We start from the raw sequence: 16,298 nt of genomic DNA, 5'->3' as shown, positions 1-16,298 counted from the left end.
AAAACAGTAGAGGGATCAGGTAAAGTGGTAGTGCATTAGTCATTAGGGTTCAACAATATTTGAGGTTAAAAATATTTTTGGAGCTATAAGTAATATTAAATAGACAAACTTTTGAATCTAAAAATAAAAACAATTTTTTCTAGTTTCTATTTTTGGCAAAAAAACGGTTTAAGGAAAAAAAAATTAACCCTTATAAAGTATCTATATAATATTTATATTGGTTATATTAAAATGTAGTTTATATATTTAAATTAAACTTGATAAATAATATTAATTGTTTAAAAATATTTAAAAATTATATTTCACATCTTAAAATATTAATAAATTATTTTTTATATTTTTATTACAATATTATAATCTTAATTAATTTAAACATTATTTAAATATATATTTATTATTTTTAATAAATCATGTTTAAAATATATATTTTATTTTTCAAAACCATTTTGATGGCAATAATCAAAATTTTTAAAAGTACTTCCCGAAGCCATTTTCTAAAACATTTGTTAAAACCACTTCTCAACAAGTTATTGAGGAGTTTATGTACCTAAAACGATGTAGTTTATAGGTTTAGATCACGGGGAACCTCGCAAAATGACAAAATCTCAAAACAGAGCCAAATTCCAAATGCCCTAGGTGACAAGAATCAGACAAAACACAAAATCCCGGTTCAAAAAAAATCCCAAAAAGAACAAACCCATGAGTCAATCAGATACGCATCCAGTTCACTACCAAAAGAGATAGCTCTCGAAATTGCATCTTCCCTTGAGGTTCGTTTACTTGCTTTATCTCATTTCATTTTTTTTCCTTTTCTGGGTATTGAATTGAATGTAAATGAGATGTTTGATTGTTGGGTATTCGGGTTTTTAGGTACCGACTCTTTCTTCATCGGGTTGTTGTTCTCGGGATTGGCAAGAAATATGCAGGTCGGATTGTTTATGGGAGTCGCTTTTTAAAGAAAGATGGCCTCTTTTATACGAAGCTGATAAAGACCCTAACTTCAAGGTTGTATTTTTGTTTCTTTTTTGGGTTAAGTTTTTAATGTCCGTAAAAATATAGTGTTTTTTTCCCCATTGAAGTCGATTTGGACTAATTGCTTTTGTTTCATAGCTTTGACCTGGGTGTTTTTTAGTGAGGTTACCTTGGGTGTAAATGAAATATTGGTGCTCATAAACTATGGAGATTGACTTGGAACAACTCGAATTTGATCCGGTAACTATAGAGCCAAGCTCGAATTGGATGGCTTACGAGTCTAATAAGCTTTTCCTTATTAGTATAATTTTATATCATAGGCTTTTCCTTTATGAAGTTACATTTTTACCCTTATTATATAGAAAGAGTTTAATTACGAACAGATCGAGCTTAATCAAGCTCAAGTATCTGGATTATGCCTAGAGCTGAGCTGAAGCTTGGAAATTGATGTTCGAGTTGAGTCTTGAATTTTGAGTTGAGCTTGAGCTTGCCACTATTCAAGCTGCACTCGGCTCGATTACACCCCTAGTTATGAGTTTTATACTTGTTTGGTAGAAGGGAAAAGGAAGGAAAATGGAGGGAAGGTAAAAATGGTGAGGAAAGAAAATTTTGGAGTGAAAGGAAGGTAAAGTTTCATATAAATTTATTTGCTTAAATTTTTTCTTTCTACACTTGGAAAGATAGGATTTTGAGGGAAGGAAAACTGTAAATCCACGTATTTTACTTCACTCTTCCTATCTTCCTTCCTACCAAACAAAGAAAATGATGGAAAAATTGTGACTTTTCCCTTTCCCTCCTACCAAACAAACTATTACTTTTGTTGATTACGCAAAAAATTCAATTCCTTTGGATTGGTGTTTGAAACTTGTGAGATGTATATGATATAGGACTGGCGAGGATTTTAAAGCAGCACGAAGAGGAGAAGCGTCAAGCCAAATCCGTCATTAATTTGGTGGAACAATGCTCGCAATTCGGTTCACTCGAGGCTGTAGACTATCTGCATGCGATCAATTGCCTGGAAATGATGCAGTTCGGTTTCAGAGATGTTCAAATGCTGCTGTTGAAACCAAAGCTGAATGTTCTGCTTAACTTGATCGGACTACATTACTGCCTTAACAACCTTCAAGTGCCGCTAAACTTCTTTACCATTCATTTTCGTCTTGGATCATGTCGAAATAGTGTTTAGTGTTGTAGTGAAATATTTTGGCTTAAGTTATTAATTGATAGATATCGCTATTGGTTGTTCATGTTGTGGAATTCGTGTTTATGTTGAAGATTGGTTCTAATAAGCTTTGAAGAACTGAAATTCTTCGATGACCGGCGGAATGGAAGCTTCTTTTATTTGATGATGATAACATGAGATGTCGTGCTAAAGAAAATTAACCCCTTAAATTTTATTGACGTGTCCGTTTTCTTTAACACGCCATATCCGAGTAGATTGTGAGGTAGGTACACTTACATGTTTTAATTATGTTTGATGTCATATCCGAACAACATTTAATGCCTAAATTGACAATTAGAATGACTGGATGACCTATAAAAATATCAGGGAGGCCACTATTCTTTGTGACAGAATCTCTCTACGAAAAAAAAGGTCAAATCAGTTTTGTACATTAGATCAAAGAGTAAACTGGTCTATTCTGTTAAAAATTTAATCTAGTTCTAGTATTAAAAACTGGCGTGGTTGACAAAATGACTAGTGCCACGTGGTGTGCCATGTGTACCTCATGTTGACGTATAATGACCAATTTTCAACAATAAAAATAGATGAAATTTTATCAGAATGACCAATTTACTCCTTGATCTAATATAGACGGAATAAATTGGTTATTTTTTAAGTAGAAGGGGCAATATGCAATTTTGTTCTTAATACAAAGGCCTTACTTATACCCAGAATGACCTGATTGATACAAGATTAATATTTGAGTATTCAATAGAGTGTTTTGAAGTCTAAGGATTAATTTGGAATCTTTATGATAGTTTGAGGGTGTTTAGTGCCATTAACCCTAGATTTTAACTCCATGGTTTTCAATGTGGTTTGCAATCCTCTGTCTTCTCGAAGATCTATAATGCTCTACGTATATGGAAAACTTAAAGTTTCGAGTACACCTCTGTGAGATATGAATCGGTTTTACTCGCCTCCGATTTTAACATCGTAATTTTACAGGCTTTCCATATCACAGAAGCACTTTTGAGTGGTAAGATAGCTGATCAACAAGTTTCCGTAAAATGGGTACCGCCCTACAACTTCCGTATCCGAGGTGGAGATCAATCCCGTTGTGTCTATCTCAAAGATCTTGTGAAGGAAGAAGATGATGGCGAACTGCTGACCGAACTTGAATGAGGAGCTACTTATGAACTTTCAGGAGTTCAGGTATCTGACCTTTTAGTGGTTCCGATGTTGGACTCGAAGAAATCAGTTGAATCCATTGATTTTTTTAGAATTTTCAAAACTATAAGAGAAATTTACTTTCTCTTCTCTAAAAATGGAATGTAAACACGATTGTTAATTTCTTTCATGTCTGAATTTTTATGTAACAATGTTTTAGAGTTTTTTTTTGTACATCTTTTGAACCATATAAGTGGCAAGTGTTTTTGTCTGTAAATGATGGCTTGGTTTGCATTTTGTTATTTTCTAAGACTTGTTTGTATGTTTTTTTTATTACATAGTAAATTGAATCGGTTGACATTTAAATCGTTTAAATCAGATGATTAAAATATACTAGATTTTATTCACAAAGTGAGTGAAAAAATAGGTTAAAATATAGTATAAGTGTATGTATTTTTTATAAATTAAGAATTTAGTGTATGTATTTTTATTTTCAATAATTTAGTTTTTTTAATTTTAAAATTTAAATTTAATTGTTAATCCTGTTAATTTTATTGGTACGACATTTTGAATAAAAAAAATACTCACTTGGTAGTAATGCAATTATAAAATGTCGTTGTAATAAATTTGAATTTAACAAAATAATTTTATCAACGTTAACATTTGGACTTCAATTTTAAAATCCGAAAAATAGAGGGATTAGATCCTTAGAAATAAAAATATAGAGATTGAATTTAAATTTTCAAAAAGTATATAAACTTGAAATAATTTAAAGTTTAAGATTGATTTAAAATGGGTTAAGTAATTGAGAGATCTTTGTATTATTGTAACTAGATCAAATTAGTCTCTCTATTATAAAATAGATCAATTTAGCCTTTATACCATTAAAAAGAATCAAATAAGTAGAAATTGTAATAAAGTTAACATTTTTTGTATAAAAAAATATCTTGAAAATTATATTTTTCCATTGCAATTCAAATCTAAACAAAATTTTTTATTTAAAAACCATAAATATTTTAAATATATTAACTTTATTAAATAGTAAATGAAATTTTTTATACAATAATATTAATTTAATTCAAATTTGATCTTGTTTAATTTTTTTAATAATACAAAAACTAAATTATCTATTTAGGATCAATTTAGCATTACTTTTAAGAAGTACTTTTGAGACAAAAAACACTTTTAGGGAGAAATTTTGTGCTAGCTTAAGAGAGAACTTTTCTAGATTTTGCTTATGGCAAAAACGGTTTTAGAAGTATCCTCCCTATACATGATGTAATTATTTTCCTATTAAAATTTATTTTAAATATATAATATTATATATTTAAAATTTTATTTGTTATATTTTAATATTTAAAATATGATTTATATATTCGGATTAAAATTTGTAAATAATTAATATTAATTGCTAAAAAAATATTTAAAATTTATATTTCATATATTAAAATATTAACAATAAATTATAATAAATTATGTTTTATATTGTTACTAAAATATCATAATATTAACTAATTTGAACATTATTTAAATACATATTTGTTACTTTATAACATCATGTTTAAAATGAATAATTTATTTCTCAAAAGTAATTTTTGACAAAAATACTGAACACTTAAGTCAAATTTTTTAAAAGTATTTCTCAAAATCATTTTTCTACTTCACTTATTAAAAGCACTTCTTAAAAGTAATATTAAACAAACACTAAGTAATGATCTTGAGACATTTATAGAAAAGGTGGGGCCCAACTAGGTCCACAATAGGTGTAGTTCAATAGAATCCAAATTTCGAAAGGAATATAACATATGTCTTTAAAATTTAATAAATATTTTAAAATTGAGTAATGAAATATAAACAAAATATATAACATATACTAAAATTTTTATCACACACGGTGCTTGTGGAAACCATAAGTTTAGTATATAAATTTGTGTTTAAAAATAATACAATAAATAATGAAACGTATGTATTGAAATTGATTAATAATACATGAAATATTTACAATATTAAAATTAAAAAAATTTAGATTAAATAATTTATCATGGGGTTATTATCAATATTGAGTCGGTGTTAAGTTAACTTGTGACATCACCTCAATCAAATACATTATTGAATATATATATTTGGTGAGGTAACAAAGCCTGCATAATAAAATTAAAATGACTAAAAACTTTGAAATAAAATTTTAGTTGAGTGCTAAATTAAAATTTTTATTAAAGTAATTGGTTCGAATTCAAATATTACCATATATATATTTTTTAATAAAAAAATCATAGTACTCTCGAATAATATAACTTATTTTAATTATAAAAAGATGTTTTCATAATTTTTTAACTGAATTAATAACCTGATTGAGAATAACACCATTTCATTAACGAGCTTAAATTATAGTATGAATATTGTATACATTAGTTTTAAATAAACAAAGTAATAATAGTTTATCTTAATACAATCTTGAAATGATAGAATACAAATCTAAATAAACAATACATGCTCATGGGTCGGCCCAGATTAAAATGCTAAAATTCGAGTCCGATTTCGTTTGCTAAGGCTCAAGCCTGACCTGAAAAATGAGCTTAAAATTTTATCCAAACCCAACCAGAATAAAAATGCTAAAACTTGGGCCCAGTCCTACCTGCCTGTATTATTTATTATTATTTATATAATTTTTAAAAATATATATAATTATCAAAAATACTAAAAATATTAAAATAAATGTTTCTCAACAATTTGAAAATAAATTAAAAAAAGTATACTTAAATAACACTAACATAGGTGCAATTTAACAAACAAATACCTCTAAAATAGTAACAAAATTAACAATTATACAAGAGTTGTACAACATCGAAATAGTAGCAATATAATAGTGAAATTGTAACAAAATAGTGAAAAAAAAAAGAAAATAGCAACAAAACAATAAAAAAAGTAAGAAAACCGTAAAAATGACATCAACTATTTTTTTTTTGGCATATTCGGGAAGGGTTGGACTTAAGCAAAAAATCTTACCCGAGGCCTGGTCCGTTTTCTAAATGAGCTTTATTTTTTGTCAAAACCCATTTTTCAAACTTATATTTTTACCCAAATCCTTCCACTTTTCGAGAGGGTCAAGTGGCCTGACTTATGAGCAGGTCTAACCTAAACAAGGTAAACATCTTATAATATTTTTTAAAAATAAATAAAATTAATGCAAATTATATATCTTAAATTTTATTCACTAAATACAGTTATATTGAAATCATTAAATACAAAAATCTATTAAGTTTACCCGATCCAAAAAATATATATGCACATTATATTTTTCCAAACTCTCGACTCGATGTTATTTAAAATATCTGTTTTACGTTGTAAAAATAGAAAAATATTTAATTTTATGGTTCATTTACTTTAAAAAAAAACATGTATGTTCAAATTAGGAAATAAAAACCCATGTATGGTTTTTTAAAAGAAAAATTATATCATTACTCAATAAATTAGGCGTAAGTTTTCGTTTTGATCATTTAACTAAAAAAATTATATTTTAGTCATTAAAATATTTAAAAATTTTCATTTAAGTCGCTAAACTATTAAAATGATTTTATTTAATTCAATAGGTTGTTAAATTTTTTTATTTTAAAAAAATTCTATCAACGAGTTTCAAGCGGCAATTCAACGATTAGTACTATGGATTAGTACCTATCAATGAGTAGAAGAATATACCTTAGATCTAAGTCGATTTGACGATCAGTGTCACAGATCGATAAAAAAATTGTTTGAATTTTGGTTTATAAATTTGTAACATCTAAAATTATTTCATGAAACAAAAATCTGAACTATAGAAGAGAATACGAAAGAAAGCATTTAATTGTTGCAGGCAAAGCTACCGGAGAAAACTATATGTAGCATCGATTTTTACAGCCCAATAACTTAAATGAAAATTTTTGCATAGTTTAATAATCAAATTGTAACTTTTTTAGTTAAGCGATTGAAAACGAAAATTAATCATAGTTTTGTGAGTAAAGAAAAGGTATTTTATTTTTAAAAAGCCCATAAATCGTTTTTTAAATCTTCTATTTAAAACAATTAAAAACAGATGTATATTTTAGAAACAGATCTGGAAATGAAACCTCAGAAATCGTTTTTTAAAGCTTTTATGAAAATTAAACAATAAAATGAAATAAGAAGTTAATTTTGTCAGAAAAAAGATCTTTTCATATTCACAACACCGCATTAAGAAGGGGAAAATGTCATCATAGACCCTTCCACATGAATCAATTTTTCATACATGGTCTTACTGCTTTACAAAATTAAAAATCCTTTTAAATAAAACACCTTTTGACATTTTTTTTTATTTTTTTAAAAAATTTTAATACAAAAACCTTACATATTTTAATTTTTTCCATTATTATTTTAAAATAATTTATATTTTCAAATTTGGGATTACTTTCTAAATTTATTGATCGAAATCATAGAAAACTTTCCTTATGAAATTCCATAACTTACATTTGCAGCAATTTTTTTATTTTAATTTTAAAATTAAATTATTATACTCATGAATTATTGCATTAAGTATTTCAATTTTAAATTAATCTTTATCTTTAGAAAACAAATTTCAATTCAAATAATTGTGTCTGTGGACATTATTAAATTTAATAGTTTATTATAAAAACTTAAAATTATTCAATATATTACTATGGTACATTTAGATTGTCATTCACCAACAAGTTCTACCTAAAAATAGGTAAAGAAAAATAAAATAAAATCAAGATCATGACTCAATGAATTATGAGCACAAGGAAGCCGAATGGTGGAAAGAACATCTTCAATTAGGGGAATCCGTAGCCGGAATAGGCGCTTGGACGAGTGGTGCTGGATCCCATTTTCTGTTTGGACTTTGGTTTGAGTTTTCATAGTTTTAGGGCTGAATTTCTAGAGAAGAGCAAAGGTAGAGCTTCTGTTTGACGGTGCCCCTGGACCGGAGTGGACAGCAGATGCCACCGAAAAGAGGAGCCGCCGCTAGGGCAAGAATGGATTGAGGAAAAGAAACTTTAATAGTTGTTGGGTGACTTTCAGTATAATTTATTAGAAAATAATTGAAGTTTTGGAGTAGTATAAGTAAATAGTTATAAAATATTTTATTAGCAGACATTATTGCAATAATTAAAAAAACGTAAATTCAAACGGTTGGATTTAAGGGTTTGAAAGGAAGCATTGTTAGGATAGTATATGGAAGGGCAGAGTAGTTGCATCGAATTTGGCTGCATTCCACCTTGTTCTGCACTTTAAATTGGCATTGCATTCATCAATGTTATTGGGAACCCAAACATTTGTTTAATATGGTAAAGAAGATTGATTTTGTTCTTCACAATTTCAGTGTATTCTTCAATGCTCACATGGAAAACTATATATGAATGTTATCTTATTATCACAACAGCCTTCTGAATGAGGATTCCTATGCACACAAAGTTTTGTTAAGCTTTATAGATTTTCCAAATGCCTATTAGCCAATGCAGGGTTTCACTATATATATTTGAAACATTTGCCACTATATATTTTATGGCAACTGTTAAAAGGGTAGGGTGAGAAAAACTATTTAATTTCAAAAAAGAAATCGATTTTTTTTTTAATTTTAAGTTAATTAAGTTGAGCTATTTAAATTATTCGATTATTCGAGTTGAATTTTATTATTCGAGTAATTCAAATAATAAATTGATGTAAATATCTTTTTGTTCCTTATCAATTTTAAAAAATGAACAAATTGATTTATTTCAACAAATATTACAAAAATAAAATTCAAAATAATTTTCAAATATTCCATTAAAAAAGTATAAAAATTAAAAAAATAAAATTTTAAAGAATATATAAAATGTTAAAAAATTTCAAAAATAATAATTTTGAGGACCTAAACAAGTAAATTATCAATTTAAATTTATCAAATTAAAGTCTTTTATTTTGCTTTGAAAGAGTTTTCAAACATATACGGTTTCAAATTTATGTGCTCTAACATGTAATTAGTTATATTGTAATAAGATTTTAATTTAACATGTTTAATTTTTTTAATTTAACTCTAACGATTTGATTTGAATTTCATTTCACTCTACTACATTTGAAAAAAATTTAAATAAAAATTTAATGATAAAAAACTCGTCAACTTAACTAACTCGAAAATTTTTCACGCGATTCGATCAAACTCTTACTCTATTTTTCTTCACCCTTGTGTTTTCTCATTTGTAAACTTGCGGTAAAAATATTTCTATGTTGTCTATTAATTTCGAAAAACAAATGTTTTCCTCTTAACAATAAACTTAGGGTCTGTTTGTTTGGTTGTATTTTATTTTCCGGAAAATATTTTCCTTATTTTTCAGTGTTTGGTAGCTTGAAAACCTTTTCCATTTGGAAAACATTTTCCAAATCACGCGTAAAATCCCTTACATTTTGGGAAAATGTCTTACCGTTTCAATTTCTGTAAGACATTTTCCCGTGCTTCTCCTTCATCCAGGTAAGGCCCCTTCTCTTGCTGCTGGTATTTCGTTTCCTTTCTCCTTCTCTTTCTCTCTTTCTCATTCAATCTCTCTCTCTCTCTTTCGCAGGCATTTTCCTCTTCCTGCATAGCTTTTTTTTTCGGGTCTTGGCTCTTTAGTTACCATTTTTTTGGGGGGATTTTCAGGGGTTTTATTTTGAAGTACAAGAAGTAGTCACGCCAGAAAGAAGAAAGTCAAGATTGAAAGTAGCAAAGCCATATTCAGATTCTATAGCAGCTCCCATTGAGTTGCCTCTCATGGGGTCAAAGAACAAACGCCTTTCTAGAATCCAGCGAAAGCAGAACTAGCGCTTAAGGAAAACGCATAGAAGCAGGCAAGTTGATTCCCATCTCTGAAGGTCAGTTGGAAAATTCCCATTCTCCTGGGTACGAAAGAAAGTAGGCTATTCATTCGCATCGAGCAAGCAGTCGCCACCTTCAACCTAGGTACTTACCTTAAAAACAAATATTTCGAATGTTAAATTTCACAATTACCTCAATGACCTTAAGAAGTTTTTGTCGACAATGAACCCTGTTTCTTCTAATTGAGCTATGTTAATCCACAAATTGTATGGTTTTTTGGGGTTTTTTTTTAAGAAGACATTATGCATGCAACTATGGTTTCTAGACATGCTGAAATATTGTGCCATACTATTAGAATCAAAAGTATGGGAGGACGTAGATGTAGCTATTTATAATGATAAAAAGTTGTTAAATGAATGGAAATGCATGTTTATGGTTCTTACATTGCTGAGTCTTTTTTGTGATTCATATTTATCGAAAAATAATGCATTAAAGTAAGCTGAATAAATAGTTGCTTAACACACGTGGTCGTGAATTTGATTCTAACATATACACCTAAATGTTAGAGTCTTCTTTGAACCGGCATGGATCGAGCTTATTGTGGTATTTAAGGGGCTAGATTTGATTTGCAAGATTAAAATATAAACTAAAAAATATCGGAATTGACACTCCAATCACTCTCTAATGCTGAAGCTAGTAAAGGATTATTGGTTATGAAAAAAAACAAAGAATCTTAGCTTAGTGAAAGAGATGAGAGAGAGATGCCTTATGATGCTTGATCTCAAGCTTGTTTTTTATTGATTGTTTGGTTGGTGTAAGGAGTGACCCACACTGTAGCAAGTTGATACTACTTAATAATTGGCATGTCTATCCTACAAAGGATCAACGGATTTATGAGGATACAAACACATGGTTGGCAAAAACTGCAAGCGGAATCTTATTTATATAATTTTATATGTGGACTACATGATTTGGTGATTGTATGAATGAACTACCAAGAGTTTAGAATGAAGTAATTAGTAGAGCCAAAATGAAAGTTTTTTCCCCTTCATGTGCATTTTCATGTCATAATTTCTGTTTTTACTTCTTCCAAAGTAGGTCGGATTGAACTTGGACTATATATTTGACTTTCTGTTTTCTCTCGTCTATATTTATTTACATGTTCTTTTTCTTTTTCATTTTTTGTACTCGTGAGCACCTTATTATTTATTATGTGTATAAGGTAGTTTAGCAAATAATAGTGTTATATGTATACTATACATTGATCATAAATTTTTAGGATTAACAGCATATATATAGTGATCATAAAGTTTTAGTCAAAGCTTAAAAATATACCTTAAATATGTACATGAAGCAGAAGTCCATGCAGGTCAAATCAACATATAAAAAGAGTTCACTAACTTAATTAGTACTGTCACATAGTTAGACCAGCAAGCACTCATTATAGTTTACATCGAATAACTGAATTAATCAAATTTGAAGTAACTCGAAAGATTGAACATTGGATAATCGTTTTATCTTCTTCTCTAAAATGTATAGGTATGAAATTGAAGTTACATTATCTTGTTGTTGATTTACAAATGTCTTCTCCAATTCTTTCTGTACTTCAACCAATCCATCATAGGATTTAGCAAAACAGTTTTCAAGCAGTAAGGAATATGTGTTCTTTGAATCTCAAGTAGGGATCACAACACTTTTCTCCTATTGAAAATCTTGACTTTGGCTCTCACCTTATTTTCCTTCTCCCATTCATGAATTGATGCTTTCATATTCTCATACCTGAGCTTTATCATATATATTAGTGAATGCTCTTTTAGCTCAACCAATTGAATTGTGAAGGTAGTCGCATTTGATATTATTATATATCTTTTAATGTTTAAATGCTTTGAAAACTCAACTAAATTATAAAAATAATTAATAATTAATAAATTGAATTAGTTGGATGTGCAATTATTCAATTGTAGCAATGGTTTTGTACTGTGCAGTGTTTAACTTTCAAACTAGATACTTGTGTAATCCTTAACCTTCTCCTTAAATGATTGTTGTGGTTGCTTGTCTTCTTGATTCCTCTTTATTTGTGGGATTATTTAATTGTAGCAATGGTTTTGTACTGTGCAGTGTTTAACTTTGAAAACTATATATTGTGCTGTGATGTGCTTAGTCTTATGGGGAAAACACTTGTGGTTACTTGATGTGCTTAGTCTTATAGGGAAAATTTTATGCCTTCTTTGTTTCTTTAGCCGATTTTATGCCTGAAATTTTAACTGGTTTTTTTTCTTTTGATCTTTCTTCAGATTCACCTTCTTGTTGATGTTCGTCAAGATTCTGTTGTTGTTTCAGGTAATTCTTCTGTTTTTTAATGGAATTTTTGTTAGATTTTTCTGCTGCCGATTCGATGGTATGTGCTGTGAATTAGATTATTGTGAAATTTTCTTTGTGAATCAGATTACTATGTAGGATAGTCATGTGTAACTGTAAATTATTTATGCATTGTCTTTGCAAAGCATGTGTGGATAACTACTATAAGGTATGTATAAACTGCTTTGGCAAAATATGTGCTAATTGTCCTTGTAATGCTTGAGTAAATCGACTTGAGTAATTCTCTTGCTATTGGCTCTATTTATAGGATGTTCATTCTCTTTGAGAGATGTGCAATTAGAATGCTAGAAGATTGAATCATCTTTCTCTAACTATTTATTTCCAGCTTTTCTTTGATTTTTTTGTGTTGAGATTTTCATATTCACTATGGTATTGAGAACTCTCGTGTATTGATCAGAGACTGATATTGGGTGTATGCTAGTTGATTTCTAGTTCTCTATTGGGGCAACATGAATTCTAGTTGTATTAGTATCAGATAAAAAATAATAAAATAAAATAACATTTAGCATGAATTAATGATATTATAAAAATAAAATAATAAAGTAATATCAAATTAAAATATAAATTTTTAAGAATCATCATTTCTTCCTCAATTTAACTAACAGTTAACGTCAATGTCCCCTTCTGGTTGCTTTCATCTCTCGAACTACAACTCAAATCATTCTCGAGTTTATATAATCTTACCGAAAAGATGATTCATTATACAAATACCTTAGCACCCCACTCCCAGAATAGAAAAAATACACACTTGGCTGATTAATTTGTCTTTGTTGCAAAGCTCTAAAGAATAAAATATTCTAACTAATTTGAATTATTTCATTCACATTATAATAACAGACATATTTTAAATCGTTCCACCCAATATATCAACCATTTAACCAATAAGGCAATAACAATATGCAAAGCAGGCTGGCCGAGTAGAAAAATTCATGTTCAACATAATAATTTTGAGTGCGCATATTGACCATTAATTCATAAATTTAAATATAATAAATAAATAGTAACCATAATTCAACCTAAAATAATATATACTAACATAGATTTAATAAAAATTTGATATTATTAAAGGTTTTTTTTCAACTTTTTTAATTAATAAAAAATAATTTCAGTCATTATAATTATTTTAATAAATATATATCTTTAAAGTCTTGACTTTTGGATATCTTCATGAGCTACTAGTGTATTAGATATCAATTTTCATATATGTATGTATGCATTTTAGTCATGGTAGCTTTATTCATATATGTGATCTTATGAAAAGCTTGCACCTTTTTTGTAGTGATCAAATATTTGTGTGGCATTATTTTGTGTAGATGGATCGTAGTCAACATCAAAATGTAATTGTTGCAGTCTTGGCTTCAGTTTTAGGTTTTGGGGCTCTTTGGATTAAAAAATTAAAAACTATGAACGAAATTACTTCTCACCCTCGTGTGAATCGAGATTATGAAAGAGAAAATTATATTAATAGTATTTTATATAGTGGTGACCAACATTGTATTAATATGATAAGGATGAGACTGATTGCCTTTTTTAATTTGTGCGATATTCTTAGTAGGAATAATTTATTACAATCAACTAAATCTGTGAATATTAGGGAGCAAGTACTGATATTTTTACATATAATTGGTCATAATGTAAGGTTTCGAGTGATTGGATCTAGATATTATAGATCAACTGAGACAGTTCACCGTTACTTTAGGATTGTATTGAGAGCTATTTTGAAATTGTATAAACTAGTTATTAGATCACCTGATGAGTCAACTCCTAGTGAAATCAGAAACAATAGAAGGTTTTATCCTTATTTTAAAGATTGTATTGGAGCATTAGATGGAACTCATGTTCGTGCATCTGTTCCACCTAGCATTGAAGGAAGATTTCGCAGCCGTAAAGGGGGGACGACACAAAATGTATTGGCTGCCATTACATTTGATTTGAAATTTTCCTATGTTCTAGCTAGTTGGGAAGGTAGTGCACATGATTCTCGTATTTTAAGTGATGCACTTTCACGCCCAAGAGGCTTAAGAATTCTAAAAGGTAATAATTATCATTAAATACCAAATAGTTCTAATAAGCTCATAATTTATTAGTATTAATTATGTTTTGTAAAATTGTAGGCAAATATTATCTTGCTGATGCTGGATATGGCATTCGAAATGGATTTATTACCCCATATCGTGGGGTCCGATATCATTTAAAAGAGTTTAGTGCTCAGGGGCCTGAAAATGCAAAGGAACTCTTTAATCTTCGACATTCATCATTGCGAATCACTATTGAACGTGTTTTTGGGATTTTGAAGAAACGGTTTCGTGTATTAGATGCTGAACCATTTTGGAATTTTCAAACTCAAGTAGATATAGTTTTGGTTTGTTGTATCATTCATAATCATATCATGGGAGTTGATCCTAATGATTTACTTAATCAAGGATTATACGATGAGTCTGAGTCTGATTTGATAATGACAACTCTTACGGAGCGAGAAGAAAGAGAAGAAGCAAGAGAATGGTCTGCTAAGAGAGACGAAATTGCACAAACTATGTGGATTGATTATATGGCTAGAAATATTAGGTAGGTTTAGGTCTTAGGTTTGTTGTTTCTATGTTATGTATGTTTTAGTATTAAAATTGTTCTTTTTTTGTTAATGTTTGTTGGATAATGATATTAAAATTTTAGTTTGTTGGATTTTGAAATTATTATGTCTTGAATTTGTTAAATATTGATTATGTTAAGCTTGTTAGATATTGAATTTATTATGTTTTAAGCTTGTTGGATATCGAAATGATTGACAATGACAATTATTAATGTAGAATGGGTAAAGGCAACAAAGAAGGGACCTCCAAGCAATTCAGGTGGACAAAACCGATGTAACATGTTTTTCTTGAAATTCTAGCAGAGGAGGCCCAGAAGGGAAATAAGCCTTCTAATACTTTCAAAACAGTTTCTATTGAACGAGTTGTCGAAGCTATTTCTGAAAGGTTCCAAGTCCAATGCGATGCGAAGCATGTGGAAAATCATTTGAGGACTGTAAAAAACCAATGGAAAATTATATGTAAAATTCGAGGTGAAAGTTGTTTTGGATGGGATGATAACATGAAAATGATCACATGTGATAGAGTGACATATGATGCAGCAGTGATGGTAATATATGTATATGTATGTTAAGTATATTTCAATTGTTTTATACTTGTTATTCTAATTGTGTATAATATCCAACAGACACACAAGAAGTATGAACCATTTTTGAATAAAAGCATTGATCATTATGATGAAATGGCTTTGGTTGTTGGCAAAGATATGGCAACAGGGAGTTTTGCCAGAACATTTGCTGACATAGATTTGGATGATGGTAACCAAGATTCAGTGCCTCTAGACTGCTACAATGAAGAGGATGAAGAGGTAAGAACAAATGTATCTTTATCTGGCACATCCAAACGTAAAAGAAAAAATGTTCAAGAAAGTGTCGTTGATGAACAAGTTAAATTTGTGGGTGAACAACTTGGCAAAATTGCTAATGCTTTGGAACAATTTACTGCGAATAAGACACCACAGCTTTACGAACAAGTGATGTCGATGGAGGAAGAAGGATTTCATGATGACTTTTTGTGTTCTGTGTTTGATTATCTAGTGAGTCATGAATCTGAGGCCAAAGCTTTTTTAGTTAAAAATAAAAAGCATAAAAAAATTTGGCTTCAAAAATTTTCTCAAGGTTGAAGATATTGATACTTTTATGTGGTGTAATATTTAGTTATGCACTTGGACAATGTTGTTATTATGTGGTGTACTACTAATTATGCATTTGGATAATATTATTAATTTCTAGTA

General features: G+C 28.9%; 1 protein-coding gene and 1 long non-coding RNA gene across 3 annotated transcripts; both read left to right on the top strand.

Annotated features, from left to right (window-relative positions):
- The first annotated feature begins 539 nt into the window (after nt 1–539).
- On the top strand, nt 540–2,286 carry LOC121208380 (uncharacterized). 2 transcript variants are annotated; one of them, XR_005903385.1, is made up of 4 exons: nt 544–770; nt 871–1,005; nt 1,111–1,212; nt 1,860–2,286. It is a non-coding gene; the product is annotated as an uncharacterized lncRNA (long non-coding RNA). The 2 variants fall into 2 exon arrangements; XR_005903384.1 differs by lacking the exon at nt 1,111–1,212 and having other exon boundaries at nt 540–770.
- A 9,913-nt stretch (nt 2,287–12,199) lies between these two features.
- LOC107897126 (putative nuclease HARBI1) lies at nt 12,200–15,073 on the top strand. The gene is made up of 4 exons (XM_041078529.1): nt 12,200–12,283; nt 12,395–12,440; nt 14,307–14,513; nt 14,594–15,073. Exons 1-4 carry the CDS (start codon nt 12,200–12,202, stop codon nt 15,046–15,048), a joined length of 792 nt encoding a protein of 263 aa, XP_040934463.1. The 3' UTR covers nt 15,049–15,073.
- The last annotated feature ends 1,225 nt before the right edge of the window (nt 15,074–16,298 follow it).

Source organism: Gossypium hirsutum, chromosome A10, assembly GCF_007990345.1.
Source record: "Gossypium hirsutum isolate 1008001.06 chromosome A10, Gossypium_hirsutum_v2.1, whole genome shotgun sequence".
Classification (NCBI taxonomy): domain Eukaryota; kingdom Viridiplantae; phylum Streptophyta; class Magnoliopsida; order Malvales; family Malvaceae; genus Gossypium; species Gossypium hirsutum.
Note: the sequence above shows the minus strand (reverse complement) of the source record. Positions and strands in the feature narration are given on the sequence as shown.

Bases quoted from the DNA above. Each gene is read 5' to 3' on its own strand.
- LOC107897126 (XM_041078529.1), top strand. From the start codon at position 12,200: ATGGTTTTGTACTGTGCAGTGTTTAACTTTGAAAACTATATATTGTGC. The intron at 12,284-12,394 runs GTTACTTGATGT...ATCTTTCTTCAG, and splicing joins TTATGGGGAAAACACTTGTG to ATTCACCTTCTTGTTGATGT. The intron at 14,514-14,593 runs GTAATAATTATC...GTAAAATTGTAG, and splicing joins AGGCTTAAGAATTCTAAAAG to GCAAATATTATCTTGCTGAT.